The sequence below is a fragment of the Girardinichthys multiradiatus genome, chromosome 11 (genome assembly GCF_021462225.1).
Source record: "Girardinichthys multiradiatus isolate DD_20200921_A chromosome 11, DD_fGirMul_XY1, whole genome shotgun sequence".
NCBI lineage: Eukaryota > Metazoa > Chordata > Actinopteri > Cyprinodontiformes > Goodeidae > Girardinichthys > Girardinichthys multiradiatus.
The window spans coordinates 4,853,751-4,868,286 of NC_061804.1; the positions used below are offsets into that span (position 1 = coordinate 4,853,751).

A 14,536-nucleotide genomic window follows, 5' to 3' on the forward strand; every position below is an offset into this window, starting at 1 on the left:
TTAGTTCAGAGTGGGTTGATGTCTCACTCTAGATTTTTGAAATATCCAGAAACATTTTCGATTTAAAACTATTTTAGAACCTATAGTGTTATCTCTGTATGTGCAGTTTTTACATCAAAATGTTAACATTTTCGTCTACTTTCACCCAGTGTGTGTCTCACTGCTATAGGACTTTTGGTTTTTCCTTAGGACTGCACAGAGCACACACCGAAACCTTTATATTTCAGCCCGTAATCATTTTTCCTTCACTACTAATTAAAGCCCTATTTAACAGGTCATATCTTCTACATAAAACACTGTAGACACAAAAAAACATTACAAGTGAGGCCACCAGACGGTTCTGCCACTCATGGTTCAAGAATCAATTTGATACCTCTTATAGTTTTCACACAGTGACTGTTTGATCCCTAAACGTTTGTCCGTTTCCGTTTTTGGCTGTGTGATTAGAAAGGTGTTGCTCTGGGTTCCGAGTTCCTGGCCCAGCAGAAAAGGAGGGAATCACCATAGCAACCAGTGACAGAGTAGGGCGAGGTCTTCTTTGCGGGGGTGGGGTGTTTGTCTGGACTTCGGGCCGCTTTTCTCATCAGTTTTAAATCCAGTACCTTTAGTTGAATGTCTTAATGCAACCTATGAATAATTTAGATATAAAAAGTCTCTCAAAATCAATGTTGTGTTGAAAGATAACCAACAACTTATCAAATAAATTTTAAATGGGAGCTTTAGGCACAAAGTGTTATTTAGTCACAGCTATGAAAAATCCCCCAAATATTTTATTTTTCCTAAAAGAAATCTTGTTTGTTTGTTCTGTATTTAATGTTTTCTACATTACATTTTGTAAAGTTAGTTTTGGATTTTTGTTGCTTTGTTAATTTTAGTTTTTATGCATGTAACTGTGAAGTCTGCTCCGTGGATTGTTTCTTGCTCTTTATTCACACCTGGTTTTAGTTGGTAAATTACTGCACCTGCCTTAGATCAGTCATCAGCCCAGTTGGGTTTTCATTGGTCCTCTCTGGAATTTGTGTAAATCTAAACTTTTGTCACAAACGATTTTGGATGCTTTCTGAAATTCCTGCATTTGAATCAGAACTAGCTTTGCTTAAAAAAAGGTTTATTTCTAATCCTCTGGCTTCCACCTTAACCCAGTTGTACATCTGTTACTTTTTAAAGCAGAAAGGCTTTATAACCCTCCAAACACGACATAATTCCAGGAACCTAGATCAAACTATGAACATTGTAAATAAAATTGATGTGAGACGGCTTCATTCAGTGTTAATAATTAGTCTTAGTGTTAATAACAGTCTGAATGGGCTACCCTCTGATAGTTGTCACTTATTTAAACAAATAATATAATAAATGATATATATATATGTTTTAAAAACATACATTATTTTCCTTCCTTCTACTTCACAATTATTCTCAACTTTGTGTTGGCTAATTGCACAATAAAATACATTGAGGTTTGAGGCTGAGTTCTGAGGAAATTTGGACAAAGTTCAAGGAGAACGAATACTTTTGCAACACATCGTAAATTTGTTAAACCATTCAAAGACTTTCTTCAAATCTCTGTCCTTATTCTTATGTTTTGTTTAAGGTCAAATTGGAAGCAACTCGGTGATTTTAGAGTCAAATGACAGTTTTTTGTTATTTCAATCGGGTAAAACTAATAACCTGCAACAGAAGTTGAAGTCCTAATCTTTAAAATTGTATTTCATGTTTCCTGCTTTTAGATGCAAATAAAGCAAAGTTTCAAAAGTTTTTGTGAATTATTTTTGTTGTTCAAGTTTTTTTTGTTTTTTTTTTATTGCTGCGAGTCTGAGTTAATGTAGCCGACGACAGCCTTTGCATAAACAAATTACTTCCCCAGTATGCCCAGCATGCTTCCTCTGACTTTGTCATCATTGTTCTAGAGGATCTGACTGACATTACTCGAGCAAATGCTGTCTGTGTTGCAGGCATTGACGTACCTCTCTGACTGCTGTTTTGAGGCTTATTTCATGAAGATATTTATACATTTTGCACTGCATGTAAAGCCAGCCATATTTCTGTAAATTACTGTCAGGGTAAAAAAGTGACTAATTCTCAACAACAAGTACTAGTTGTGACTTAACGTTAGCGTGAAATATAAACAGTCTCCATGTTGAATGTGATTCTGCATGCTCTGCATGTCAGCAGCGCCTTCCCATCCAAAAAAAAGTTTCCACGTTGACACCTTAACTGAAGCAAGCTCCCTGATCTGGCACGGTCGATAGCCTGCATCAGGAATCAGCTAGAAGATCATGCTACAGCAACACAAAGCTGCCACCAAGACAAGAGCCAAAGAAAATAATTTTTCCGCTTCAGACGTTTGGTGCATCCTCAAAGCCCTTTGCAAACTGCGTAACAGGGCACCTTAATACACCCGTAAAGACCTTGTCAAGTTGCTTTAGAGACCAACAACATTCTAACAGATTTCCTTTATGTCACTGTTAGGTCTTCACCCATTGTGTAGTGGTATTAAGAGCTTTGCCTGATCAATATCTCAGTGTATTTCTGATAATCTCTAATATTCAGGTCTTCCAACCAGTTAACATCCACATATTTAAGGACCTGGAGGGACTACATCTTGGGTTTGGTTATCTGCTTCTCTAAAGCTCAGTAGCTTAGCAACACATCCAGCTCAACGGTGTTGCACACCAACCGGAGTTGACTAAACATTATTGAAAGTGGACTGTGTAGAGTAAAAGATGTGAAGAGGATGCTTGTTCTATAATGTTCTTCAATTTATAACGAAGAACATTATGGGCAAGCCTTTTTTTCTCTCAATGAATGATTTAAAAAAGCAGGTACTTGTATTTGCTCCAGTAATCTCTGATAATAAAATTGGTTTGATGATCTCAAACATTTAAGGTTGCAAATACTTTTTCATAGCTCTCTATGTGACTAGTTTTCACTCTGTTTAAGCAACTTTTAAATCCCAACAATTTGATTGTACAGTAATAAAAGGCTACCGCACCTGAGAGAAAGCCAAGTTGGGTGTGGATGCAGCGCTCTTAATTACATAAACATTTACATAAACATAAAACATATAGAGATAAGCAACGGTCCAAGGACAGATCCCTGGGGGACACCATTAGCTACAGTAGGTGAATTGGAAGCAAAACCTTCTGCCTTTACGCATGTTCTGTCTGCAGGATAATCAGCACACCATACGCAAACAGGCTGATCAAATTTTCTGTTAGTTTTTTACACAAACCAAATAATTATTTGTTGTTTTTTTTTTTTTTTGTGACAAAAATGGGTGTTGAAAATTTTGTCAGAAATGATTTTACTGGCAAAAATATAATATAAAATCTTCCTTGGAATAAGTAAATAAGCTATATACTGTAATAAACCAGTTTCTCCAACCATCGCTGTGACCTTACTTGGTGCAGTCCTTGAAGAGCTCCTTGCAGGCTTCTTGCTGCAGCCTCTCTGTGCATTGAGCCATCATGGCTGCCTCCACCTCAGACACATGGTCTTCCGACTATATAAGAAAACAAATGTGATTAAAGATTAAAAAAAAATAAGTAAACAGGCTGGAGGAACCGTCAGAGATTCTCATCGACACTCTGCAGACTCTGGCGTGTTCAGACTCGCCTGAAGATACCAAAAAGGTCGGGTTGAAGAGATAAGACGTAATCAGCAGAGAAACTTCAGTCTGATCAGGAACACAGATATTTTATTTAGATGTTTTTATTTTATAATCATGTTCTGCTGTCACACTAAGAGATGTTTGTTATGGCAGAAAAAAGCAGAAGGACATAATTATTTGGTTGATTATACTTCAATACATTTCAGATTTTATTTCCGATTTTAATCAACTTAAAAAAAGGTCTGAGCTAAATATAGGATGTATTTTATGTATGTTAGCCTTAACATTGAATTTAAGCTATTTCATATGTATATTTTGAAGGAACTCTATATTAAAATTGATGTACAATTATGCAAATATAAAACAATTATTTATTTTGTGTAAGGTCACTACAAAGCCAGTTATGAATATTACTTCCATGTGAAATGGTCTAAGCTGCTGAAAAAAAGGAAAAATAATTTTGCAATTGCTGCACCAAAATCCGAAGTAAAATCACTGAATGCCATGCATATGAATAAAAAAATAAATGCAATTTAAGTCAATTTTTACAGTTTGTTGACATTTGTAGCATAGTTTCTGGATTTACAGTTTTGGATGCATCGACGTTTTTTCTTCAAATTTTTCTGAATTTTTTGTACTGCTACTTGTAATATCCACCAATTGAAAATTGTGATTAAAAAAACAGCTGTGGGGGCGTGTGGGTGGTGGTGTTGGTGGGTGGTACCTTTGGGTTGAAGTATTTGTCGATGAGTTCCTGTCCGCACTCCTTCCTCCTCTCGTCTGGAGTCACCTCATACTCCGCCTGTAAAAGTTTGTATTTTAACAAGCAATGAGTTTGACATTCAGTTGTGTTGGAATAGAAAATGGAGATGAAAGCTTCAATGAGTGATTTTAGTTTTCATGAAATAAAACTATTTCTTCAGGTTTTCGGCAAACATTTGTCACAATTTGATCTAAAAAACAGCAACACAATTACAGCACCAAAGCTGGTCTTGAGAGCTCTCTTGTTTGCAGTGGATTCTGTTTAACTTGATTTTTCTCTTGCTCCTGATACGTTGTTTTATAGATGGGTTTTTGTAGTTGTGGATTAGTCACAAACAAGCTGTGGTAATCAGGTTTGACTTCATCAGTCTCTCACTTCGTTGTGGAGGAATTTGAACCCAACAACTTTCTTAAAATAGAAAAATAAATACAAACCAATGAAAGTTATTGGATGTTGCATTTTAAGGCAGCATGGGAAAACTTTATTCAGAAATGTTCTGGTTAAATGCTCGTCACACAACAACTGTGTTTCCTGAGTGACAACAATAACATTATTTTCCACCTATGGAGATTCTTCCTTTTCTGAAAACACCTGCAGCAAATCAACTTGCAGGTATTGTCCAACAGCTTGTTCTTCTTGATGACCAGCTTCATGGGATTTTACGATACAATTCCAGTTGAGCTATGAATGGTATCACTACAAATGTTTGATATTCCTGCTCCACATGCTGCAGCATATGACTGGATCGTATCTCCTCCGTCCTGCAGTAAGATGAGCCTGAATGGAAACATCCAAAGTGCTTCCTCTCACTGGGAGCGCTGGTAAATGAATGCTAAGTGACAGTACAGGCTGTTCAGATCTGATTTTGCCTGTCCGTCTCATACTCTCGTTGTATTCCCAGAGAAGAGACTGGAACTGGTTGGAGGGGTAAAAATAATAGCTGATTTGCTGTGAAGCTTCAAAGCCATTTGGATAGTCAATAAGTCAGAATGGAGCCAACTGAAACGGGGCCGGTTGTCAGATTGCACCACTACACTGAGAAAAGCCTAGTTTCCTTTTATTTTTACATTTGACATTAAAAACAGAATCCTTGCAAGTAGCTGTAAAAGCAGAACTTTCCCATGGGAACAAGCCCAAAAAACCATCAAAGTGAGGACGTCTCAGAGCTGCAAGGACGTCAAAGTCAGTCCGAATTTGAGTTGGGAATGAAGAGAAAACTAAATGAGGGGTTCAGCTGGTTTGTTTTTGCAACATGGGAGGTATGAGAGGCTGACTCACGGACATTGTTTGCTCCAAGAAGTCAAGAGTTCCTGTATTTCATTAAACACACTTCCTCAGGCTTTCTGCAAGCTTTAAGTGCTTCATTCAGGCATTTCAGGATAATTAAAGCTTCCTGCATCAAGGAGACAAACATGAGAACCAGGTTTTATTTTAAACTGCATCCTGCTACATGTCCTTTAACGATGACTGCAACACGCATATTTTCTCAGATTCACACTCTTGATTCAGGGTTCTGCTTGTCTTTATAAATTGCAATGGTATCTTTGAATCACTAAGTCTCATTTTGTAAACAGGTAATAAAGAACATTTGCTAAATCTGCTTGTAGAAGCTGATGCACTGCAGCCTTTCCTTTGTTTTAGTTCTCTTCTGTTCGTACAGTGATAACTGTGAAACCTTTTTTCCTGCCACTCAATGGGACGTTTAGTGAGTTGAGCAAGACCTGGTCACTGCTATCAAAGTAAACCAACGTTTTACAAATGTTCAATTTCAAAACCTTTTGTCATGCCATTACAAATAAAAATCTCCAAAGTGTGCATTTATATTCAGCCCCCTTTACTCTGATACCCCTAAAAACATCCAGTGCAACAATCGTCTCCAGATGTCATCTATTGAGAGTTTTATAGAGTCCACCTGTTTGAAATTTGATCTCAGTAAAAATACATCTGTGGAACGTGAAATGGCCTGGTACCACGTGCCAAAAGTCGGAAGTCATTTTTAGCATTGGCTTGTTTCATTCATTTGCGGAACTTGAGTCGCGGGTTCAAGGTTCATATTTTGTGTTCGGATATCTAGAATGTTATTAAAAACAAGCAGGAAACACATAGAAATTTTAAGTCTGGAGAAACCTGGAATCTTCTAAGGAAAAATGTGTTGAGGTCACATTTTTCTGAACTAAACAGCCATAACAGGCAACTGCAATAAACCTATAATTGGATCCAAATAGATAAAGTGCCACAAAGAGTCTTAAACCAACAGAATAAATGCAAACAAATGCAAAGTAGGCAACAAAAAGCAACTCATGAGAATGCTTCCTTTAATAATTCGGATTTGTTTAAAAGCTGACCTAAACACTACAAAACAACATTAACTGAAAATACCAGGACACTCATTGAACTTCTCTTTTGAAATTTAACAATAGGAACAGTGGATTCCTCCCTAAGATCAACACAAAGCTCTAATGAGAAACACAGTCCAACATTTCTATTAACCCTCATTAGCATAACCATTTTCAGAAAGCATTACATGGTCTTTTACTGTTTGGTAGATGATCTTTAACACAATCTGTCTACAAACAGCCACACTGCTATTAAAAACTACAGAGCTGGCCAAGAGATGTTCAAACATAGATGGAGAGATAAACCTCCTTAATCTGAACAAAAACAAAACTGAAACCATTTTATAGCCATTTAAGAGGTTAGGTTGTGATGTGGGGATATACTTTTAAATGTGACAAACCAATTAGAAATGTTGTAAAGACAAGCTTTTTTAAACTCCATCTGCCCGATAAAATTAAGGCCTACATCCCTCCTAACCAGTTTTTGTCAGTAATCCGTCCATCTATTACATCTCACTTGAATTACTGCAACTCCATGAATGTTGGTGTTGATCAGAAGTTGCTAGTGTATCTTATTAGGCCCTTAGGCCCTGTTTATATGACAACGATCCATTGAAAACAGGCCTGTTTTTCCCTTTCTGTGAATACATCTGTATGACTACATTTAATTACGCTCTCCATGCACGACACCAGTAGAAACATGTAATTCCCCTGCCACACCACCCGTAGCCAGTATGTTCTTTCAGACTCAACAGCATGCGTACAAATACTCCTTGCTTAAACAAAAACAGGGTAGAAAGTGAGCACTTTTTTTGGAGAACCATTGTTAGTCCGCAGCACAAACAGTACTCTGCAATCCGCCATTGTTATTGGTCATATGTTCTTCTTCACCTGTGTGTTTTTAGTTTGCTAGTTTTATTGATGTTTTATCATGTAAATGACTTTGATCAACCATGTGTGTTTTTTGTTTTTTATTAGATGTGCTATAGAAATAAATTCGACTTGACCTCAGCTGAAATATCTTTTTAGACCTAAAGTAAATCCTCACTAAGACCCTCTGAGGAGACAGGACAGACAGACACAGAACCAATCGTTAGAATTTCTTACCACAGCATCCAGGAACTTGACACAGCGTCTGAGCTCGGGTCGTGTATCGCAGAACTGTCGGAACAGTAACCGTCCGATAGGCTGCCGCTCACACAGGCTGCTGTAGTCCTTCTCTGCACAAACACAAAAGGGACACATGGTTGAAACCACTCATTTCAAACCCTGGACATACTATGCAAGCTTAATGTCATACAATTTTTCACTGTACCATGTAGGAATTACCAGATGTTAGGTGGGTGGGATTTCTTACTGCAGCGGAATTGCAATACAAACATGGGTCAGACATAATCAGTCCAACAATAAATGGAAGAACTGATGTTTAACAATCTTGAAGAGGATAATTGAGTAAAAAGAGGACAAGAATCAGACTTCAATCACACTAGCAGTCACATCACAATTTCTCTAGAAAATCTTTATCTTGATGCCTGATTGTAGTTGTAGGGGGTCTTTGATTAAAGGGGAACTAAATCTGCTGTTGGTGAGACTGTCACACCGAGTGACAAGCTTGCACCCAAAGATTGTCTCAAAAAAAACTTTCTGGTGCGTCCCAATGGGTTTTAAACACAGAAGGATCTCATACAAATAGTGCATCCCGAGAGTTCTGGGTCTTTACTGGAATCTCTTTCCAGTCAGATACTCCAAGAAAAACAGATGGCGTTCTGACCAGCTCTACTTTTACATCCATCATCTAAGGCTAAGTCCATCCACCCCACAGTGGAATCTTTTAATACCGGTTTTGGTGTGGGGGTTCTGGTTATTTCGGCTATGGATTGGTAAATGAAGAGCCTTGTTTTTTGGCTTGGCTTGTTCTTCACCACAAGAGATTGCATCAGATTGCTCATTACTGCAGATAAGGGTCCAATCCGTCTTTTCTTCCCCTGCACCATCCTACCATCACTCATGAACAAGACACAAAGACATCTCAACTCCTCCGCTTAAGGCACAGACTGAAGCAACAGTAAGTTCCGAGTTAAAAACAGAAAACAAACATATTTATTAAATAAACTGGTTGTTCAGGCTCATTTTGGTTTATCTACATGTACTAACTCTATAAAAGTTCTTGATTCAACCCTTGTTATTTCCTTTAGATTCTTCCAAGCAGTCAGACTGTTTCTGAGCGCGTTTAGTTCTCTAGGCTTTCTTAAGTTTTTTCATTTTTTTATTTGGACCTTGGCTGCTTTTAACTCTCCTGTCCAGTTCTGGTACATTTATGACATGTTTATCTAGCGTTTTCAACAAACTAGACAACTGGATGAAAACAAAAGTAGAGTCAGGCCTAATCATGTTGGATGTTCTGTTTTTTTAATCAAATCCCATCCACTCCAAACACTAGATTTCAATAGACATATTTTTGTGGCTTTTTAGGCCAGGCGGGTCCTTGTCATAATTTACCACAGAAAGTTATTTGGAAATTAGACTTTTTTTTTCAAATTATAGGATCCAGAATGTAGCCGAAACAAAGATGCTGAAATTAAATCTTGGTTAACCATTCCTCCATTTTATTCTATCCTGTCTCAAATGTTTCTAACTTTTTAATTATAAAAAGGAAACAATTGTAAAAATTGTCTAATGTTCATTTAACTCTTCCTTTTCCTCAGTTTTTTACACAAGTGTTTTCTACAAAATAATCCAACAGTCCATCTTTTATTAAATTTATCACTCAATGTTTCTGTATGTGAGACTGCAGGAGTATGCAAACAGTGTCACATATCTATGCAAATATATCACATCTGTTATATAGTAGATACTATCTCATTTACCACAATGCTGAAAACTTTACATATTGCAGAGTTGGTGGTTTGGACTCTGCTCATTCTCTTCATCAAGTTTGGGGTCAGATAAGAAGCATGTGAACCTCTCTGTTTAGGAACCTACACCTACTACCCAGACCTTTTTTATAAAAAATTTAACTAAATAAAGTTATGTGTGAAACAACATGTCATCATCTGTTTTTCCTTTTTGTTTTGCTATTTTTTTTTTAAATTGGAAAAAGCGTTTGCTTCCACCTCACCATTCACAGCAGCAACATTATGACTAATGCCCGGTTCACATGGCAGGACTTTTATGCCTGAAAATAATCTTATGAGATATTCCTGCTGTGTGTGGTGTGTTAAGAGTGATCTAGTCTGCTCAGAAGGACGTCGGGACCGCTCCGAGCTCAAATCAGGGATATTCAACATGTTGGATTGTCTTGCCCTGATATCCAACTGTGTGAAGTGTTCCTTGACGACAAACGACCACACAGCCTGTTGAATGTGACGTTTAGCCAATCAGAAAGCGACGTGTCAGAAACATGGAAGGGAATTACTCTGAACTCACGTTTGATGTCGAGAGGGTTTGCGAGATTTCCCTAAAATCTGTCAGAAATCTGAATGTTTGTGAATGAAATCTGTTCATGTGCAGTGTGTTGTGCTTGCCATGTGGCTGGACCCCACACACTGTAGGACCAAACCTGTTATATCTACGATTCTTTATCGTCATGTTTGGGGTCTCTCAGGTTTTGAAAATCCCGCTGTTTGAACCAGGCATTAGTAACTTCAACCACAGTGTACCAATACAATTCAATACAGGAAATAAAACTGTCAGGGCCATCACCTAACATCCTTTCTTGTCCACTGGGGAACAAAACCTCCCCTTGAAGACGTCTACTGCATGAGCCATTCTAATAAGATGTCCAAACCAGACCTACTAAGTCTTTTTGATCCAGAGGAGCAGCATTGAGTAATGATTTTAAAACTGAGGAAGAACTGAAACTAGTCTATAAAACAAACACCAAAACATCGTAAACATTGTTTTAATCACCTATAACCTTGAGAAAAATTTTCCAAATCTTTACAAAGGAACTTTATTTTGGTTTTTGCAAATCGGGTTGTTGAGTTCATGTGTGTTTAACACAACATTATGGAGAAAAAGATTTGCATTTGAGATGCAGACAGATGCAAAACAGCAAAACATATTTTACTCACAAATAAACGTGTTTCAGTGAGGGCCACATTGAAACATATCTGCTAAACCTTCCTACAGAGAGGTTTTACATCAGTCTGACAACATTTATCTCTAGAATCCATATCTCACAGCTCCAAGGAAAACCCAACAAGAGGGAGAAAAGCCCACTTGGATACTTCTACCACACAAAAACACAAAGAAAACCCTCAATTCTGTTAAGTGTATTGCATTGTTTTAAGCAAAAACATGCAAATACCTGTAAGCAAAGTCTAGCTATAATTTATAAAATACATTTACAAAATGTGGGAATTGATAATCTCAAATGCAACCATATAATGAAATACCATAATATACACAAAATTGTCCATAATTAGTCTCAGTTTTATGGGCCCAGTATGTGAAGGGTTTGGTTTGATGAGATTCCTTCAGTTGGTGTTTTGGGTTAGTTTAATTTTTTATGCTTTACTCTTGTATTACATCTGTCCCATAAGTTGTTTCTGTTGGCTTTGATTTATCCTCTCATCTCACATCTGGACATAATGGGCTAATCATCATACTTGTTTCTTATCCACTACAACTTTCTTATCTATACAGCTGTAGCCTGCTGTTGGTCTTTTGTCATAGATTCTCTATGTTCTATATTAAATTTTTTCCATATGTTTAATTAAATCTATTAGATTAAATTTTTTCTCTATTTCCAGATTCAAATCCTCCTTGATAACTCACTAAAATGATCTAGGAATTTAGAGGTTTTGTATTAAGGGTTTTAAAGTACTCGTACTCGTACTCGTCTTCTTCCGCTTCATCCGGGACCGGGTTGTGGGGGCAGCAGACTCAGCAGAGACGCCCAGATGTCCATCTCCCCAGACACCTCCTCCAGCTCCTCCAGGTGGAGCCCAAGGCGTTCCCAGGCCAGCTGAGAGACATAGTCCCTCCAGCGTTTCCTGGGCCGTCCCCTGGGCCTCCTCCCGGTGGGACGTGCCTGGAACACCTCCCGAGGATGGCGTCCAGGAGGCTTCCGGTATAGATGCCCAAGCCACCTCAACTGGCTCCTCTCGATGTGGAGGAGCAGTGGCTCTACTCCGAGCCCCTCCCAGATGGCCGAGCTCCTCACCCTATCTCTAAGGGAGTGCCTGGCCACCCTACGGAGGAAGCTCATTTCAACCGCTTGTATCCGGGATCTTGTTCTTTCGGTCATGACCCAAAGTTCATGGCCATAGGTGAGAGTAGGAGCGTAGACCGACCGGTAAATTGAGAGCTTCGCTTTTTGGCTCAGCTCTCTCTTCACCACAATGGACCGGCACAGCGCCCCCATTACTGTGGTAGCCGCACCGATCCGTCTGTCGATCTCCCGCTCTATTCTTCCGTCACTCGTGAACAAGACCCCGAGATACTTAAACTCCTCCACTTGAAGCAGGAAGTCCCCTCCAACCTGAAGAGGACAAGCCACCCTTTTCCGGTCGAGAACCATGGCCTCGGACTTGGAGGAGCTGATCCTCATCCCAGCCGCTTCACACTCAGCTGCGAACCGCCCCAGTGTGTGCTGTAAGTCTTGGCTAGAGGGGGCCAGCAGGACCACGTCATCTGCAAAAAGAAGACATGAAATCCACTGGTCCCCAAACCAGACCCCTCTCTGGTCCTTGGCTGCGCCTAGAAATCCTGTCCAGGTGACAAAGGGCAGCCCTGCCGGAGTCCCACATGCACCAGGAACAGGTCTGATTTAGTGCCAGCAATGCAGACCAAACTCCAGCTCCGCTTGTACAGAGACTGGATGGCCCCTAATAAAGGGCCCCCGATTCCGTACTCCTGGAGCACCCCCAACAGGGCATCACGAGGGACACAGTCGAATGCCGTTTCCAGGTCCACAAAACACATGTGGATCGGTTGGGCAAACTCCCATGAACCCTCGAGTACCCTGTAGAGGGTGTAGAGCTGGTCCAGTGTTCTACGGCCGGGATGAAAACATCCTCAGCCTTACTAGGGAGGCTGAGGAGAGTGATCCCCCTATAGTTGGAACACATCCTCCGGTCAGCCTTCTTATAAAGGGGGACCACCACTCCAGTCTGCCAGTCCAGAGGCACTGTCCCCGACCGCCACGCAATGTTGAAGAGGCGTGTCAACCATGGCAGTCCCACAACATCCAGAGAGATACTCAGGGTTGATCTCATCCCGACGCCCTGCCACCATGGAACTTTTTAAGCCACCTCGGTGACTTCAGCCTGGGTGATGAAAGGGTCCAATCCCAGTCGCCAGCCTCTGCCTCCACCAGGGAATGCGTGACCGGTTTTAAAGTAAAGTAAAATAATTAAAGAACACATTAAATTCACAATTTTTTTTTATTTTTACATTTGTCACAATTCTATGTTTGCTACTATTCTCACTAAATTGGAAAAAGCTATGCAAACAAATTCAAGAAAACATGTGGGGTAATCACAAATATTGGGCTAGAACTTTTATGCTTCAGTTCTTACTGTTGCCATGTGGCCTAACCCCACTTTAGCAACCAGCAAACTAGCATATTCTCTAGTTCTGTTGTTGCTCAGCTGGTTGTTTCTTCTTTCTTATAACTAATCCATCACAGCTTCTATAAACCTACACGGGCTTATTCAAAAGTCCAGTAGTTAAAGCTTATTAGAAGACCTTTAAAGACAGGGTCATTAAGAAAGGAGTTTTTTTCCGTTATGTAAATTTTTAATGCTTGTTAACCTTAATGCAAGGTGCTCAGAATTCTACACAAAAATGTGCAATTAACATGTGTCTTTTTTTGTTTAGTTTTTTACTGAATTATATTGGGTTTAGGATGGACGGGTTTTAAATTGAACAATTTAACCTCTCTGTTGAAGGTATTGAAATAACTTTGGATGACACTGAAAAGACTTGCGGGCAGGAGATGGCCATACAAATGCCTTGCTGAAGTTAAAATTAAGTACCTCTAGCATTATTTTGTCCAGCCCTCCCTCTCTGATGCATTACTTAAATATACCTTAGCTGAAGCATCCTTTTCAATTCTTCCCTGAAGCATCTACTGAGTTATTTCCCCTCAATGACTTAGTGACTTATGTCTATCCATGTCACAACCTGGTTTTTCCTCTGTTAACAGTTCTTCTGCTCTAGTTGTCTTCATTCTGCTACAGTCTTTTCTCCTCTCCTTACTCTAATGATCTCTCATTCCTTCCACCTACGTCCTGTTGCAAAGTGAACTGAAAGGTCAGTATAAAAGGAAGCAAAGCTCAAGGCAAAAGAAACAATGACACTGTCTGTGAAGAATAAAGGAAGTAAACCAGAAAGCCAAAAACTGCTCAATATCTGGACGGTCAAATTGAAAAATCTGTGACTCTATTTAACAGACTATAGCACTCTTTCTAATTACATAAACCACTGTTTTATTTTCTGATAATTAGCTTCATGATACATTACAAAACTGTTTGTCGGTCCCATGTGGACTCTTCATACTTTATTAATCCCAAAGGGAAATAAAATGTCGTTGTAGCTCATATGATGCAGGTTTCTTCAAAGAGACGTTGAAGAAACCTGATGCTGATGGTTGTGGGCAGGAAGGATCTCCTGTAGAGGTCTGTCTTACATCAGATCTGAAGAAGCCTCTGACTGAAGACACCGTTGTTGTAAAACAGTCTCATAAAGAGGATGCTCAGGGTTCTCCAAAATATTCTTCATTTTATGAAACCCAGCAGACTGCATCTCTAAAGCTCCCATAGGCAAATCAGGTCACAATCTTGTTTTTCTCTGCTTGGAATATAAACCACTTGTTCAGAG

General features: G+C 39.2%; 1 protein-coding gene across 1 annotated transcript in view; it reads right to left on the minus strand.

Moving 5' to 3' along the window:
- Positions 1–14,536, minus strand: part of grk6 (G protein-coupled receptor kinase 6) — a 77,135-nt gene that overhangs the window by 31,532 nt on the left and 31,067 nt on the right. Inside the window, exons 3-5 of the mRNA XM_047379714.1 lie at positions 7,817–7,929; positions 4,335–4,412; positions 3,402–3,502 (exon numbers count right to left, since the gene is read on the minus strand). Coding sequence (XP_047235670.1) covers positions 3,402–3,502; positions 4,335–4,412; positions 7,817–7,929 — 292 coding nt within the window. The remainder of the gene's footprint in view (positions 1–3,401; positions 3,503–4,334; positions 4,413–7,816; positions 7,930–14,536) is intronic.